We start from the raw sequence: 15,868 nt of genomic DNA, 5'->3' as shown, positions 1-15,868 counted from the left end.
TCCCAGTGTTGGATATGTTGGTGCAATAGGTTAGATGGAGGGCACTAACTCTTACTGTGGGATTGTCATAGAACAGAGACATGGTTTCTGCCCCCTGCAGCTGTAAGTGAATCTAAAATTTTCAACAATCCAAAGACTTTCCTTATGTGCTTTCTGACAGTGTGTTGATTTGAAGCTTTACTATTATTCCTCAAAAATAAATCTGGACTCATTGGCGTTTATGAATATATTAGATAATGTGATTGCTACGTTAACAACAGCTCTCTGTACCGATAATTAAGTGGAGATCATTTTCTGCCCATCATTTTTTCAACTCCAGCCTTGAATGATTTCTTGTTACTGATCTTTCCTTCCATGTTTTCTTCGCAGGCCGCCTGTATTCCAGTTATTTTGAGTAACGGCTGGGAGCTTCCCTTCTCTGAAGTGATTGATTGGAGGAAAGCTGCCATTATTGGAGATGAGCGACTGCTGTTACAGGTACGAGAAAAATACTGAAAAATGAAATGATGGGACTTTGGATGGATGGTTGGAGGAATTTATGGGTTTTAGAGCAAGAATAGGGAGATTGAAAGGATAAAAAATACTATAAAGCAAATATTGAAAGAAGGGACACAAAGGGATTGATAGGTCAAAAAAGCGTTATTAATTATGATACAGTAACAACCAACAGATGGATGGAAATGTAAGAGCTAGTCTGGATAAAGAGGGCAAACCTTTCTCACTCTGTACAGCATCAACAGATAAAATCTGGCCTTTCAGCAGCGGCTAATTCAGTGTCTGGGTGTTGAAAAGCCAACATCTTCCCAGTTATAATTGTCATCTCTGCTCCAGATCTCCTGGGGCAACCACAAAGACCCAGCTGGGCCTGATTTAAATGTAGAAGCAAACTACATAGATCAGAAATGTGTGGAAACAGATATGTGGCGTTAATGTACTATAGGCTGCTGTTGTCAAACAGAGCTGCCGCGCCAGTTTAATCAGCTTGATTTCTATTTAAGCACTTTTATCCAAATGATATATGCAGTTTGAGACACTGCCAGAGTGTGTGCTATTTCTTCAATACACTCACTAAAAAGCTTTGTTCCAGGGAAGCACACAGTCATGTGAAAAAAATAAGCACATCTAATGGAAAATGATGGCTATTTTTAATATATCTGGACAATGCTAGATAAAGATGATTTACCTGAATATTACCAAATGGAAAATTAACCTTTTCTATGATTTTTTTAAAGAAAAATATCAATAGATGTCATATTTCTCTGTGTAAAAATTAGCTAATCCCTTGGCATCACATGCAATCTTTTGCCCATTTAACAAAAATTACTTCTTGCAGGTGTTTTGTATAATTGTCCACCTCTTTGACAGGTGTTTTTGGCATCAGCTTGGTGAAAATTTGGACCACTCTTTCATGTAAAATTCCAGTTGCAAGATGTTTGAGAGGGCACAGTGGCTTGGTGGTTAGCACTTTCATCTTGCAGCTAGAAGATCCCTGGTTCACGTCCCGGCCTTCCCAGGATCTTTCTGCATGGTGTTTGCATGTTCTCCCTGTGCATGCGTAGGTTTTCTCCGGGTACTCAGGCTTTCTCCGACAGCCTAAAAACATGCTCAGCTTAATTGATGACTCTAAAATTGTCCATAGACATGTATGAGAGTGTGATTGTTTGTCTGTATATCTAGCCCTGTGATAGACTGGTGACCTCTCCAGAGTCACCAAGTCACCTAGGATAGACTCCAGCCCCCCACAACCCCAAAATAATAATTAAAAAAAAATAAATAAATAAAAAATCTTAATTAAACACTCACATAGACACGAATCAACGGACACTTACTGTCAAAGGAATCAGATAGGAAGAAAAAAACTTTTAATTAAACCCATCTGATATATTTTTGAGAATCTCAGCCAGACTCTTGCCATGAGTGGGGCCAGTCAGCACATGATGTGTCCACACTGAGTTCAACTGATAGAAGGTGGGAAAAATCTAATTGCAGTCATGTGGCTCTTAGTATTTTTTTTTCAGATGTGACAGCTGTGATATTCACAGTCACACACCTCCTATTTTTATCAATGATGGATTATTTTACAATTCAATTGTCTTCTGTCCCCTTTAATTACATCAGCAGGCTGAGCTGGTGATATTTACCTTCTCTAATTACTCTCGGCATTACTGCGTGTCACCTGCATGGCCTGTACCAACACCTGGACCTCGTGTGTGTGTGTGTGTGTGTGTGTGTGTGTGTGTGTGTGTGTGTGTGTGTGTGTGTGTGTGTGTGTGTGTGTGTGTGTGTGTGTGTGTGTGTGTGTGTGTGTGTGTGTGTGTGTGTGTGTGTGTGTGTGTGTGTGTGTCTCAGGCTAAATGTGTCTGTCTTAATTGTGTCTCTGATTCCCTGTCAGCTTTCTATCAGTGCCTAGCAATGATGATAATTACTTTTTTCTCCATAAAACACAAAGTAGCAGACATCCATCATTAAAAATATTACAAATTTGGCTTTTAGATCAAATAAAGAAGCCTTTATTTAATATTTTTTTTCCAAATCAGTTAACATGACTGAGACCCAAAATAACACATTGTTGTCAGACGGTTTGTTGTTTGGTTCGTTCCCCGCAACAAAACAAATCAATTTCTAAAGCATGCTAATTGTTGGGTAAGATAATATGTGTGAAGTGATGAATATGTTTTGACGGGGACACTGAGGGTGTTCACATTTATTACAGACTGAACAAAAACAAGCTTTTTTCCATGAATTTTCCTGGTCTGCATGCAGACATTTACAGATTAGATATTAACAATGCAGGGACAGGGACACAGGTTGAAAGGTTTTCAGCATAAAACCTGATGATAAAATAAAAAGTAAGATGACTGCTATGCTCACTTTTTCCTCATGTGTATGTGCACACTCACTTACCTGCCACATCTGAACATACAGCATAAAAACTATGGCTCACTTTAATACTGCAGTTTGGTGAAATGTCTGTGGAAGGTGGTTAAATATTCCACTCTTTTTTCTTTCTTGTATGTTAAAAAGAAATTACTTGGAGAAAGCAAAGAAAGGAAGACTGGACATGATGAATGTTCTTAGAAAATAAATGGCCCAATCATGACCATACAACACTGGGCCTGACATTTTTCATATTCTTACATTTATTTTTTCTATGTGGGGTGTCAAAAGCAGAAAGCATTAGTTAAATAAGAAAAGCACTGAGAGAGCGCTGTACTCCACCAAAGGTGCTCAGTTGTTGTATCATTTCCGACAGATGAAATCTTGAAAAATACTGTGGCAGAAACAACATAGAATGTGGCCATTAAAAATAGATGTACCCACCAACAAAATGACCTTGTGCTGAGCACAGGCGTGTGTTATGGATGTGTACGTTATGTACAGACACCAAATATCGTCACCTAAATATGTTTGTTTCCAGCTAGAATAATCATTTACCACATTAAAAATGTCTAGACTGTATTTCTGAATAATTTAACGTTATCTTCATTGAAAAAAAAATCAGCTTTTCTTTCAAAAATAAGGACATTTTTAAGTGACCTCCAACTTTTTAACGGTAGTGTGTATGTTTTCAGTGGCTTTTGATTGCTCTTAGTAGTCCTAAAATAGTCTTGTCATAATGGATTTGATTGAAATTAAACTTACACCTAAAATGCATGTTTAATCATTAGAAATGCAGTTCCCTAATCAGTGGACAAATCCCTCCTCCTCACGAATGTCACAGTGTGTTTTTCTAAACGTGTAAGTTTACTAGTCAAGCGACTTAGTAGACTGAGACTGTGATAGGTTTCATAAAACAAAGTTTCCTAGACTTTGAGGACACCTTGGAGCTGTTTAATTTGTTTCCTGCAGTAGTGAGACAGCTGGCGAGGTGGCAGGAGCAAAACGGAAGGGAAGCATCAGAAAAGACGCCTTAGCCTCAGGGTTTGGGGTTTGTTGCACAGCTAACATCTTTAACAGAAATATTCATTTATTTAGACTAAATGACAGCAGCTATAAGTCTCATGAAAAATATAACATCAAACAACCACATTTTTTTTAGTTGGTAAACAGATCCTGGATGCGTGCCCTCTTTGTCTTTCCTTTTTTTTTCCAGTTACAAACACACACACTCACAACGGCGCTCACTGTTCAGCACAACATCGGAGCTCTAACGCCTGCTGAGAGAGTTGAATCTCATTACTTTCAATTACATCACTGAGAACTGCAGTACCTGCCTGTTTAATATGTAGAGTTTCTGTTTCCCCCCGTGGAGAGGAGATGTGCACAACACGCACACAGCCAGGCATTCACACAAACATGTGCACGCACACAAAATGCCCCTGCTGTGAAACATAAACACTATTAGAGTCAATCGAGGGGAAGAGAATGGAACTGATTTGATTGGTGTTGTTTATATTCCACCTCAGAGAGCTGAACAATTAAAGCCTGCGCTGCTGTGGACGGATCAGTGACGTCAGCAGCAGCTCAGCCACCTGTGTTGAGTCTGTAGCGAATGTGAGCTTATTGACAACAGAAATATTCTGCACTGTAACTGTTACTTGTGTTTCTATTAGATTAGCATAACTTGGATGCATAATTGGTAACTCCTGGTCGCTGTTTTCTAACAGATTCGCTGAGCTGTCAGTTTCAGTCCAAATTTGTTTAAAAATATTCACATAGAAATCAGCAAAGCATTAAAGACAATGCGAGGTTTACAAGTGCTCATGCAACATGAAAAGCAGTGTAGTAGGTCCAGTTTGAGAAGCAGTTAGATACACTACCGTTCAAAAGTTTGGGGTCACTTAGAAATGTCCTTATTTTTGAAAGAAAAGCAGTTTCTTTTCAATGAAGATAACATTAAAGTATTCAGAAATACACTCTAGACATTGCTAATGTGGTAAATGACTATTCTAGCTGGAAATGGCTGATTTTTAATGGAATATCTCCATAGAGGTACAGAGGAACATTTCCAGCAACCATCACTCCTGTGTTTTATTGCTACATTGTGTTAGCTAATGGTGTTGAAAGGCTAATTGATGATTAGAAAATCCTTGTGCAATTATGTTAGTAGATGAATAAAAGTTTGTGTTTTCATGGAAAAGGGTTGTCTGGATGACCCCAAACTTTTGACCGGTAGTGTAAGTTTGAAGCCTTTTCAGACACCAGAGACCTGTACTATGGAGGAAGAGTTTGGGTTAGTGAGGTAACTTCAGGTTTATCTCTCGGTTTTTTATGATGGTGGTTCACTTCTTGAACACCAAATCTACTCCGGAGCAGCTTTTGTTCCCGATAACACATCAACACCTATGAAAACAGCCACCTAATGACTAATCAATTCTTTTGGAAAATGGCATCACAATTTGCAGCAGATCCAGAGGAGCTCAGCATGTAGGGTCTCCTGGGAAGGCAAGAGTGTCGACATCCATCTAAACCCTTTTGTTTCTCTGATGAGTGACATGAAATGTATAGATTCTCAGTTGGAGAAACTCCACTCTTCCATGCTTTATTTTTAATTACATTGTCCTGTAAGCCTGAAATATAGAGATATAATCCTAAAACACAGACTGATTGAAGCACTAAAGCCTTGTATGTGTTGAACTTATAACATTTGCAGTAAGCCTACTTGTCAGTTTGAGTTGAAAGAATACGGCTAATACTGTTTGCACATCATAATAATAGACTATAACTAAGTAGCACATATAATGGAATGCACATAACATACACATTCACACAATCTGCAGTTACTTGTCAGCTTTCCATCCTGCTTTGGCTGCAGCAGTATGGTGTTGCTTTTAACCTGTATTGTAGTTTTAAATTCTTCATATTGCTTTAGGATTTTAGATTAAGATTATGTAATTTATTGTTCTTGTGACACATAACTCCAGACTTGTCCATGTTTTTGATTGGTCATCTGGTTCCAACACCACATCTTTCATGTAAGCCCACTCTTAGCTAGATTCAGAAATCCTGGTTTGGCATGACAAGTTGATAGAGAGCTCCGTATGACAAGTTAGTGTGACTGTGGTTGTTAGGCATCCTGGGTATGGTGCACTTACATCATTGTACAGACTCCAGAATCCTGCAGTGTCTTAATATGTAGTAATGATAATTATATGTCACAGATGTATTTTACTTCTATGAAAAGTTACAACAGTTATTTTGTTTGAGAAAACGTGAAACTAGGGCTGCACAGTGGCGTAGTGGTTAGCACTTTCGCCTTGCAGCGAGAAGATCCCTGGTTTGCGTCCCGGCTTTCCCGGGATCTTTCTGCATGGAGTTTGCATGTTCTCCCTGTGCATGCATGGGTTTTCTCCGGGTACTCCGGCTTCCTCCCACAGTCCAAAAATATGCTGAGGTTAATTGATCATTCTAAATTGCCCGTAGGTGTGAATGTGAGAGTGATTGTTTGTCTCTGTATGTAGCCCTGCGACAGACTGGTGACCTGTCCAGGGTGTCCCCTGCCTTCGCCCGAGTCAGCTGGGATAGGCTCCAGCCCCCCCCGCGACCCTAGTGAGGATTAAGCGGTGTATAGATAATGGAAGGATAGATGGAAAACATGAAACTAAGTGTTGTGGAGTTACATATTTGCTTGATGTCCCTGCACTTTCTTGCCATGCCAGTGTGGTTGTCTCAATTAAATGAATGGAGGGATCAGTTTCCTCTTGCAACAGGAACCACAAAGGCATTATTGTATGAGACATAATCCTTGTGAAAATTGGTGTTTCTCAATGAAAACATCAGTTAGAGGCTTACTGTCACTCTGAGCGGCTTTATTAGGCTTCACAAATCCCAGTAAGATGAGAGCTCTTTGGTTGTATCATGTGAGATGGAACCAAGCAGCTCAGGACTCTTTAATCAAAACTTCTCATCCTTCTCCTGGATAGAGACCAGTGTTTCAATCACCTGACAATCACAAGTCACTGTTCCTCTTTTAGGCCGCAGTGACTATTCCACTAGCCACGTCCGACAGGTTGGCACTATATCGTTCAGTGAAGAGGTTTTTGTTGCTGTGGCCAAAACACCAGACGGGTCCTGGGCTCCAGATCCACCATACTCTCTCAAGGGCCAATGAGACTCTTCAGAAACACTGGCTGAAAGCCTGCTTATTCCCTTTACAGCTTCGTTGTCAGGCTGAGTGGGGCAGCATACTGTAGGTCATGTCTGACCTCATCCAGAAGGCTTTTTAAAAAAATGTTTCCAAACTGAGCATCAAGGCAGCATCCTGCTATCTCACTTCCTGGCTTATCTAAATGTTTAGCTCCCTGGTCAGGATCATCGTATCCCTTGATTTTATCTCTTCACTGCCTCCCCCTGAGAGTGTTACTCTTACAATCCACAAGCCAGCTGTTCATATTTTCCATGTCGAGGTGAGCTGGGACCTCGATTTTCCGCTGGCACACTAGGAACAAGATATTTTGGCCGCTATAGCAGATCAGCACTGTTTGTTGGTACATGTCCATTGCAAGGTTATTTAATTTGATATCCATTCAAATTAAATAAATGACCAACTTGTAATAACTTGTTGAGACAATGTAAGGGTAATAGAAAGTTGCTTTACCTTCACAGAGATGAAAAACTGCTTCTTCACTAAAATCTAAACCTTTAGCCCTTTTTAGACATGCGATACATCGCATTGCTGCTTCATCAGTCTGTTAAAGTGACAGTTTTCTGTCATTCAGATATACAATACTTATACACTACCATTCATAAGTTTGGGGTCATTGTGTTAGCTAATCGTGTTGAAAGGCTAACTGATGATTAGAAAGCCCTTTGGCAATTATGTTAACACAGGAATAAAAATGTGACTTGATGGAAAACATGGAATTGCCTGGGTGACCCCAAACTTTTGAAAGGTAGTATACATTAATGTTCCTCATGGCTTCATTCAGCTTCTTTCAGACAAACGCACCACAGTGATAGACACACAATACCTGTACAGTATTTGACATTAATGCCAGTTTGGACTGAACATAAAGTGATGTATAACACACAATGATGCACTATAAACAAAAGCGTAAATCTAAATTCAAAGCAGCTTATTCAGCTATCCAAAAATATTAACTTTAAGTAATTTAAAATTTCCACTGAAAATTCTGTGTGATGATTATCTAACCACTACCTGACAGCTGTGATGGAGCTCAGGAGTCAACCTGAGGACAGCTGCTGTGTAACAAATGATTTAACTGCAGCTGATAGACTGACTCTGTGTGACAGCTCACCTGTCTGAGGTGAAGAAAAGTTCACAGTGAAACTTATTGTTAGATGCGGATCAATGTGGGGAAATCATGTATGAATAATTAATGAAGTGTATGGTGACTGTAAATGCACACAACTCTCTCTTTGGAGACACTCACATGGATCCTGCTGCTGTTTAATGCTACAGGTGTTTAATACATTTAGAGTAAAGACTCCTACAAACAGCTCGAAGCAACAAATTGAATTTCCACTTCTGTCAATGTTTTGGCAAAACCTGGATTGGTTTTATTCCTGTGAACATTTCAGTTTGAAATAGAGGAAATTAGCAAGCAAAGAGAATGAGACAGGTGTTTTCTGACATGCAACCTGTCTGAGATGGCTCTCTGTGATGTTGTTGAACCATTATTGGTGCAGAAATGAGAAAAAAAAAATCCCTCTATAAGTCATTCAACACACCTCAAAGTACGCTGTTTGTGTGTGCATATCTGTTAATCCCAAAGCCTGCAGTTCTGACCTATGCCATGTTGAATGTGATATGGAAATGTCACCAGGTCTGACCTAGTGAGATTGTGACTTTTACAGAAAAGTCAAAACAACATGTCTGGAAAGGGGCTTATAATACAATGCTACCATCATGCAGGTGTAATTTTTCCTGGAATAACAACTGAAAGTGGAAACTTGATGTCTGATCTTTTTCTCTGCTTTATATTACTCTAAATTATAAATCAGTCTTTGGCTTTTGGAAAACTGACCACGCTCACTGAAAAAGAAAGATCTTGTACAGTGGTGGTAAATTGTTTTCGGACACCCCATGCATTTGTGAAATATGGCATTAAGAATCACTCTTAGGTCTTCAGGGGTAATTCATTATAGTACAGTCACAGCCAAAATACTAAAAAAATCCTTAAAAAGCCATTAGTAACTTGTATTCCATAAAAAATACATGGGAAATTTTGAGTATTGGGTCTTTTTGGTACCAGTGATCTACGAATGAAAGTCGTGTTTGTTATTGAAAGACACAATTGTTGTTGCCGTACTTCGTGTCTGTATAAAGCCAGCACATCTGAAAGTTCTTCAGAGACAAAAATGGCTAAAACAAGGAACCTAACTGCCGCCAGATAGCCAGGAAGTGCAGATGCAGTCCTTCAGCAGTTGGATACACTGCAGAAATACAGACGAACCAATAGCTTGGAAGACAAGCCAAGATTTGGGCATCCAAGGGTTTCTTCAGCAAGAAAGAACTGCATCCTGAGCCGAGTGTGCAGGGAAAACCACTAAATGCCATCACAGGAGCTTCAGCAGCAGTGGTTAAACCAAGCTGGTGTCCAGTGTTCCACCCACACTGTACGTGGCCAACTTTTAGATCATTGCTAAAGGTCCTACAAGGCTGTCAAGAAGCAGCTGATCAATGAGAAACAGAGGTTAGCCCGGCGTCGTTGAACCCAAGCACACAAGAACTGGACAGCCAGGAACTGGAAGAAGATTCTGTGGTCAGATGAGTCCAGTTTCCTGCTTTATCTTCCTCCTGCTAATGTGAGGGTACACAGAAGGCCAGGCAAAGCATTATCTCCATCATGTATCTACTTTCAAGCATGGTGGAGGCAGTGTCATGGTTTGGGGATACATGAGTGCTGCTGGTGTTGGTCATCTCACCATTTTTGATGGCACACTGAACTTTGCAAAGTATTGTGCCTTTCTCCAAACCCACATGTTCCCTTCCACCCATGCACTGTTCCTTTGAGATCAAAACAGAATGTTTCAACAACATAATGCCCTTTGACACACATCCAGGGTCAGTAGAATTTGGCCTCAGGAGCACAGTATCCAATTTTTATAGTGGCCAGCTCAATCCCCAGACATAAGCCCCATTGAAAATCTGTGGTGGATTATCAAAAGGTCTGTTTCAAAGCGTAAACCAAAGAATTTAGGAGAACTAAAAGCAGTAATTCAAGAAGAATGGGACAAGATTACCCCTTAACAGTGTGAAAGGCTCGTGGGGAACATGCCAGCCAGGATTAGCTCTAATGCGTGCTAATGGCAGGACTACTAAATATTAACTTGATGATGTGATGGTTTATTTATCTTAGGTTCTCTGTTATTTGTTGACTTTAATACCGACAATGTTGAGAACTGAAATATTGAAACTGTCAAGAATTTAGTTATGTTAGTTTTTCTTGTAAACAATAAACAAAAAAATAGCATTTAGTTTGTGTCTGTCTAATGCAGCCACATCATTTGAAACACAAAAAAGATTTTTTCCACAAATATTCCATGATAATATTTGAGATTGTGTAAAATTTTAAGGGTGTCTGAAAACTTTTTTCCACCATTGTATGTAGAAAATATACTAGAAGTATCCACTTTTATATGATTAAAAATTGTAAAGAATATGCAGTAAAATATAGACCAAATTTGGGACAAGACGTCTTGATGACCAGGTACTTGAGCACATACAGTATGATATGCAATGTTCCCTCTCGTAGAAGCCAAATAATTTTGACTGTAAGGTGTGACTACAGTATTAGAGCTGGACGGTAGGTGGTTGAGTTACCGTACTATCCCGGGGATAAACTACTTGATGGACAGAGGAAGATGTGGGGGTGGGAGAGTCTGGAGAGGGAAGTTTCCTCTTAATCTCTTCTGCATGTCCACACAATTACCGACACTTCCTCCACCTGTCTGCCTGTCACTCTTTTTTTCCTCAAGTACGGATTCTCATTCTTCACTCAACATTGTTTAAAATCTAACTTAATCTATCTCACTGTCATTTTTGTCCTCTTGCTTTTCTTTCTCGGCTCTTCCTCCAGGTTCCCTCCATTATCCGATCTGTGGGCCGTGACAGGATCTTGGGTCTCCGCCAGCAGACTCAGTTCCTCTGGGATGCCTACTTCTCCTCTGTAGCCAAAATAGTCTTAACGACTCTGGAGGTAAGCCTGCAAAAATGGTAATAATGGGAGATGTGGATTCAGTTTTGTCAGGAGAGCTTCATTTAATCAGCCAATCTGCAGTGTCTTGTTCCATACTGTACATTGCTGCTGGCGATGCATCAGTTCCCGATGATAGAGAAATCTTTCATCACTTGTCAGTTTTTTACATATATATATTGTCAGAGGATTACCGCCTCCAGCGGGCTGACTCCAACCTGGATCACAGAACTGAGAGGAGAGAAACAGATCAAACACAGACAAAGAGATTTCTTGTACAAGGGCACCCTGCTCAGCTCACGTTCTGAGGCAGAGACGCGCTGAGCAGCTCCTTGTACCTTTATTTATAGCAAAGCATAGAGTACAAGAATGTAGAGGGTGGGGCGGTCCCACACTCTTGAGTGAGTGAGTGTGTGCGTGTGTCTGCAGGAGGAACTGTTTGCACCAGTTCCTCATGTGGGTGTGTGATAATGTGTGGACAATAATGTGAGCACTATAATCATCTCCTAACATTCCCTCCTGTTGATCACATTAATGCATGGATATTTACAATAATGTACAGGTAGGATAAGACATACATTTCCATGATATCAGTAATTAACAACTCATTTCTGTTTTCTGTTAACACGTCATAGAGGATATGCATGACTTAAACATTCATCTAAACGGAGTCTTCTGCCTCAGAGCCCTCAGAATCCGTTGACGAGTCTACACCTCCAGGTGTGTCTTTGTGAGGCAATGGATCGTAACGGACGAGAGCTGCAGAGACTCTGAAATCAACAAGTCTGGTAATGCAAGTACGAATACATGGAATAATGCAAGTAGAAATAGCACACAGCAAAATAAGTATAGCTAAAATTATTATGCCAATACGAAGAAGAATAGCTTTCCAGGGACCAGTAAGCCAGGAGCTAAAGCTCCAATCAGACAGCTGGTCTTGGTGTGTCAGAGTGTCCTGTGTGGTGAGGTACCTGTGAGCAAACATAGCAATTAGTCTTATTACTGCTGTATGCAGTCCAGTTCATAGCACGATACCATGTGTTTTCTTCCCATGTTGAGTCACCGGAGTGTTGATGTGTTCTTCGCTGTCGTTCATATTCAGTCTCTAGTACTGTTAATAAGAGTAGCAGAATAGTCAATGTTGCAATAAGAGCCACAATGCCAGTTTTAGATCGAACAGACCTCATGTTGAATAACCTGTAGGTCAGTCACCTGCAGAGATTACATAGGGCGGTTTGGCCTGCCAAGGCATCCGCGTTGATTTCTTCACTAGCCTATAGTGCCAGACTAATCAGTCTGTGTCCCCAGACGCATCAGGCTAGTCCTGCATACTGTCCAGTAGACTGCCCTATAGGAAACTCTAGTCTCTGTCACTATGCAACTCTTTGACTGCCTCGGTTACTAACTTGCAGTGGGTCAGATGAATCCACGATGGTCGTTCTGCTATTTTTATGGCTGTTGGTGTGGTCAACAATACTTGATATGGGCCTTCCCACTTGGGGGCGCTCCAACTACGTCGCTGGAACACCTTGATTAGGACCCAGTCTCCTGGCTTCACTTTCTGTTGGTGAGAGATAGGATTTTGTGGTACAGTGTTAGCTGACTGTATTTCTTTGTCATTCAGCATTTTTTTTTTTCATGTAGTCAGCTAGTGTAGTTTCTCTGTCAGATTTATCAAGGTCATTATTAAACTGTGGTAGTGGAAATATTCTTCCATACACTACTTCAAAAGGTGTTAAACCTGTGTCACTTCTGGTAATCCTCATCCACATTTTAACTAAGCAAACACAATCATTCCATGGTCTGCCTGTCTCCTCCATTGTTTTTCTAAGTCTGCTCTTAATTGTTCCGTTTGTTCTTTCTACCAATCCAGCACTCTGTGGGTGATATGCACAATGATTCTTTAATTCAATCCCTAATGCTTCTGCTGTTAACTTGATCACTTCATTGACAAAATGCGTGCCATTATCAGATCTAATGACTTTAGGCACTCCATATGTTGGGATGTAATGTTTGACTAGGCATTTTGCGGTATTCAATGCATCATTTTTCTTTAGTGGGTATATTTCTACCCATTTGGAAAAAGCACAGATTATTACCAGTGCATATTTTCCTTCTCGTGATTCAGTTAGTTCAATAAAATCCATATGTATTGTGTGAAATGGATGTGGTGGTGTAGGAAATCTGCCTCTCTTTGGTCTTGTGTTACCCTGTGAGTTATGTTTTAAGCATATCATGCATTTTGAAATGTGTTGTTTTGCAGAAGATTCGAAATTTATAGCATAATAGTGTTGATTGACTAGTGTAACCATCCCTCCTGTTGAGACATGGGTTTTCCCATGACTCACTAATGCTGCCGTAGCATGGAGAGATTTTGGTAAGATTGGTTTGTTGTCAATGTAAAGAATGTTATCTTTTGTTATTGCTCCTCTGGCTTGCCATGACTTTTGTTCAGCAATAGGAGCTGTTTTTTGTGCATCCTGTAGGATGTCAAAATCAATGTTGGTCATTGTTAATAAATTGCTTTCACAATGAGGTTCGGCTAATGCTGCAGCTTTAGCAGTTTCATCTGCCAAATTGTTTCCTTTTGTTATCTCAGACTCGTCTGTTTGGTGTGCAGCACATTTGCATAGGGAAAGACTTTTTGGAAGCAATACAGCTTGTAGAAGTTCAATCATCTTTGCGCTATGTGTGAGAGGTTTTCCGGTGGCCGTTGTCAAGCCACGTCTGGACCAAATACTGGAAAAGTGATGTACTGCATCATGTACATATTGGCTATCTGTCCATATGCATACATCTTGTCCTTTTGGGATTTTACATGCACGAGTCACTGCGTGCAGTTCAGCTGTTTGTGCAGAATAAGAGGAAGGGAGGGCTCCTGCTTCGAGCACTGTTGAAGATGTGGTTACTGCGTAACCCACTCTGTTCCTCCCATGACAGTCTTTCTGTGCTGAGCCGTCAACAAACAGATGCTTCTGATTACATTGTGGTGTTTCTGAAATGTCAGGTCGTGGTTTTGTTTCCCTTTTGATAAGATCCTCGCAACTATGTGATGTTCCATCTACAGGTGTTGCAACTAGTTGTGAGACTGAGATAGTTTTACATGTTTTAAAAACAATGTGTGGGTGAGAAAGTAACCTTGAAATCAGTCCTAAGTGTCTCGATGTTGTGAGAAAAGGAAGTGGTGTTTGTAGCAGAATAACTTCAACTGAATGTTCTATATACACTGTCAGTGGGTGTAAGAGAACTATTTCTGCTGATGCGTGTATAGCCTCTGCTATAGCAACACAAGCTTGCACACAGTGTGGTAGTCCGGAAGCTACTGGATCTAATTTTTTTGAATAAAACGCTATTGGTCTTGGCCTATCACCACTTCTCTGTGTAAGAACTGCTGTCATGTGTGTATCTTTATTTGAAACCATAAGAGCAAAGGGTTTATCGTAGTTAGGGGTGGCGAGAGTGGAACTTGATGCTAATTGTTGCTTTAGATGTTGAAATGCATTATTTCCCTCATCTGTCCACTCTATTTGTGCATTCATAGCCAATTGCTTTCCATAGATAAGATTTTGTAATGGCTGTGCGAGTTTAGAGTAGTCAGGAATCCATGTCCTACAGAAGTTGCACAGACCTAGAAAAGACATCATTTGTTGCTTTGTTTTTGGTTTTGGTGTTGCCAACACTGCTTCTTTTCTTTCTGGAGTGACTTGCTTTCCTTGTGCTGATATAATGTGTCCAAGATATCTGACACTTTCTGTCCAGCATTGTAATTTATGCTGTGAGACTTTATGGCCTTGCAAATATAAGTGCTTTAATACCACTAAGGTGTTTTCTTTGCACTGTTCCTGAGAATTTCCTGTTACTAAGATGTCATCCACATAAAGTAACATTTGGCCTCCTGTTAGGTTAGGACAGGTTGACATTGACATCTGTAAGGCTTGTGAATACATAGTGGGGCTATGTGTGAAGCCTTGTGGTAGTCTGGTGTAAGTGTAGGTTTTGTTTTTAAACCTAAAAGCAAATAATCCTTGTGAATCTTTGTGCAGTGGAACTGAGAAAAAGGCATTAGACAAATCTATGACGCTAAAAAATTTGTCTGTTGATTTCAGGCTATTCAGAATTGTGTGTGGATTAGCAACTTTTGCTGGGAGTGGTTGTACTATTTCGTTTACAGCACGTAGATCATGTACTAGTCTCCATTTTGAGGTAGTTTTCTTCACAGGAAAAATAGGTGTGAGGCACATAGGGTTATCAATTTCTCTTAAGATTCCTGCTTTAAGCATTTCCTCAATTACTGGTGAGATACCATCTATGGCTTCTTTTGAAAGCGGATATTGTCTCTGAATTATACTTGGATGTGGTTTAGTTTCTATCTTAATTGGTGGTAAGTCTTTGATTAGTCCTACATCTGTGGGACCATTAGACCAAACTTGATCAGGTAGTTTTCTTAACTCTTGCAATTGTGAATTATCTAACGCACAGTTCACTTCAACAGGTCAATCTGGGGCGTCTAAATGTGATTGAGGCGAGACTGGAGTGTAATTTCCTACAGTCTTTTTCCATATGTACATGTCTTTGCTTTGGCTCCATCCTGATTTGTCAGGTGGTCCATAATCCTGTCTTTTTGCTCGTTCTACAAATGCATTCATGTGTTTCCACTCATGCCTAATGTCTTTGGTTAAAGAGACATGTGGCTCATGTTGGTGACTTAGTTTTTGTTGATCTGGTTTGAGTATTACTGAACAGCAACTTTGACCCATGTGTGAAACAAA

General features: G+C 40.1%; 1 protein-coding gene and 1 long non-coding RNA gene across 2 annotated transcripts in view; one reads left to right on the top strand and one right to left on the bottom strand.

Moving 5' to 3' along the window:
- Nucleotides 1–15,868, top strand: part of LOC111564587 (exostosin-1) — a 458,700-nt gene that overhangs the window by 352,833 nt on the left and 89,999 nt on the right. The window contains exons 5-6 of the mRNA XM_023264250.3: nucleotides 370–477; nucleotides 10,983–11,102. Of these exons, the coding sequence (XP_023120018.1) occupies nucleotides 370–477; nucleotides 10,983–11,102 (228 nt within the window). The remainder of the gene's footprint in view (nucleotides 1–369; nucleotides 478–10,982; nucleotides 11,103–15,868) is intronic.
- The window catches only part of LOC118471411 (uncharacterized), a 12,526-nt gene continuing 3,390 nt past the window's right edge, over nucleotides 6,733–15,868 (bottom strand). The window contains exons 2-3 of the long non-coding RNA XR_008603488.1: nucleotides 11,204–12,660; nucleotides 6,733–11,108 (exon numbers count right to left, since the gene is read on the bottom strand). This is a non-coding gene — a long non-coding RNA (uncharacterized LOC118471411). The remainder of the gene's footprint in view (nucleotides 11,109–11,203; nucleotides 12,661–15,868) is intronic.

The sequence above is a fragment of the Amphiprion ocellaris genome, chromosome 12, assembly GCF_022539595.1.
Source record: "Amphiprion ocellaris isolate individual 3 ecotype Okinawa chromosome 12, ASM2253959v1, whole genome shotgun sequence".
Taxonomy (NCBI): Eukaryota; Metazoa; Chordata; class Actinopteri; family Pomacentridae; genus Amphiprion; species Amphiprion ocellaris.
Note: the sequence above shows the minus strand (reverse complement) of the source record. Positions and strands in the feature narration are given on the sequence as shown.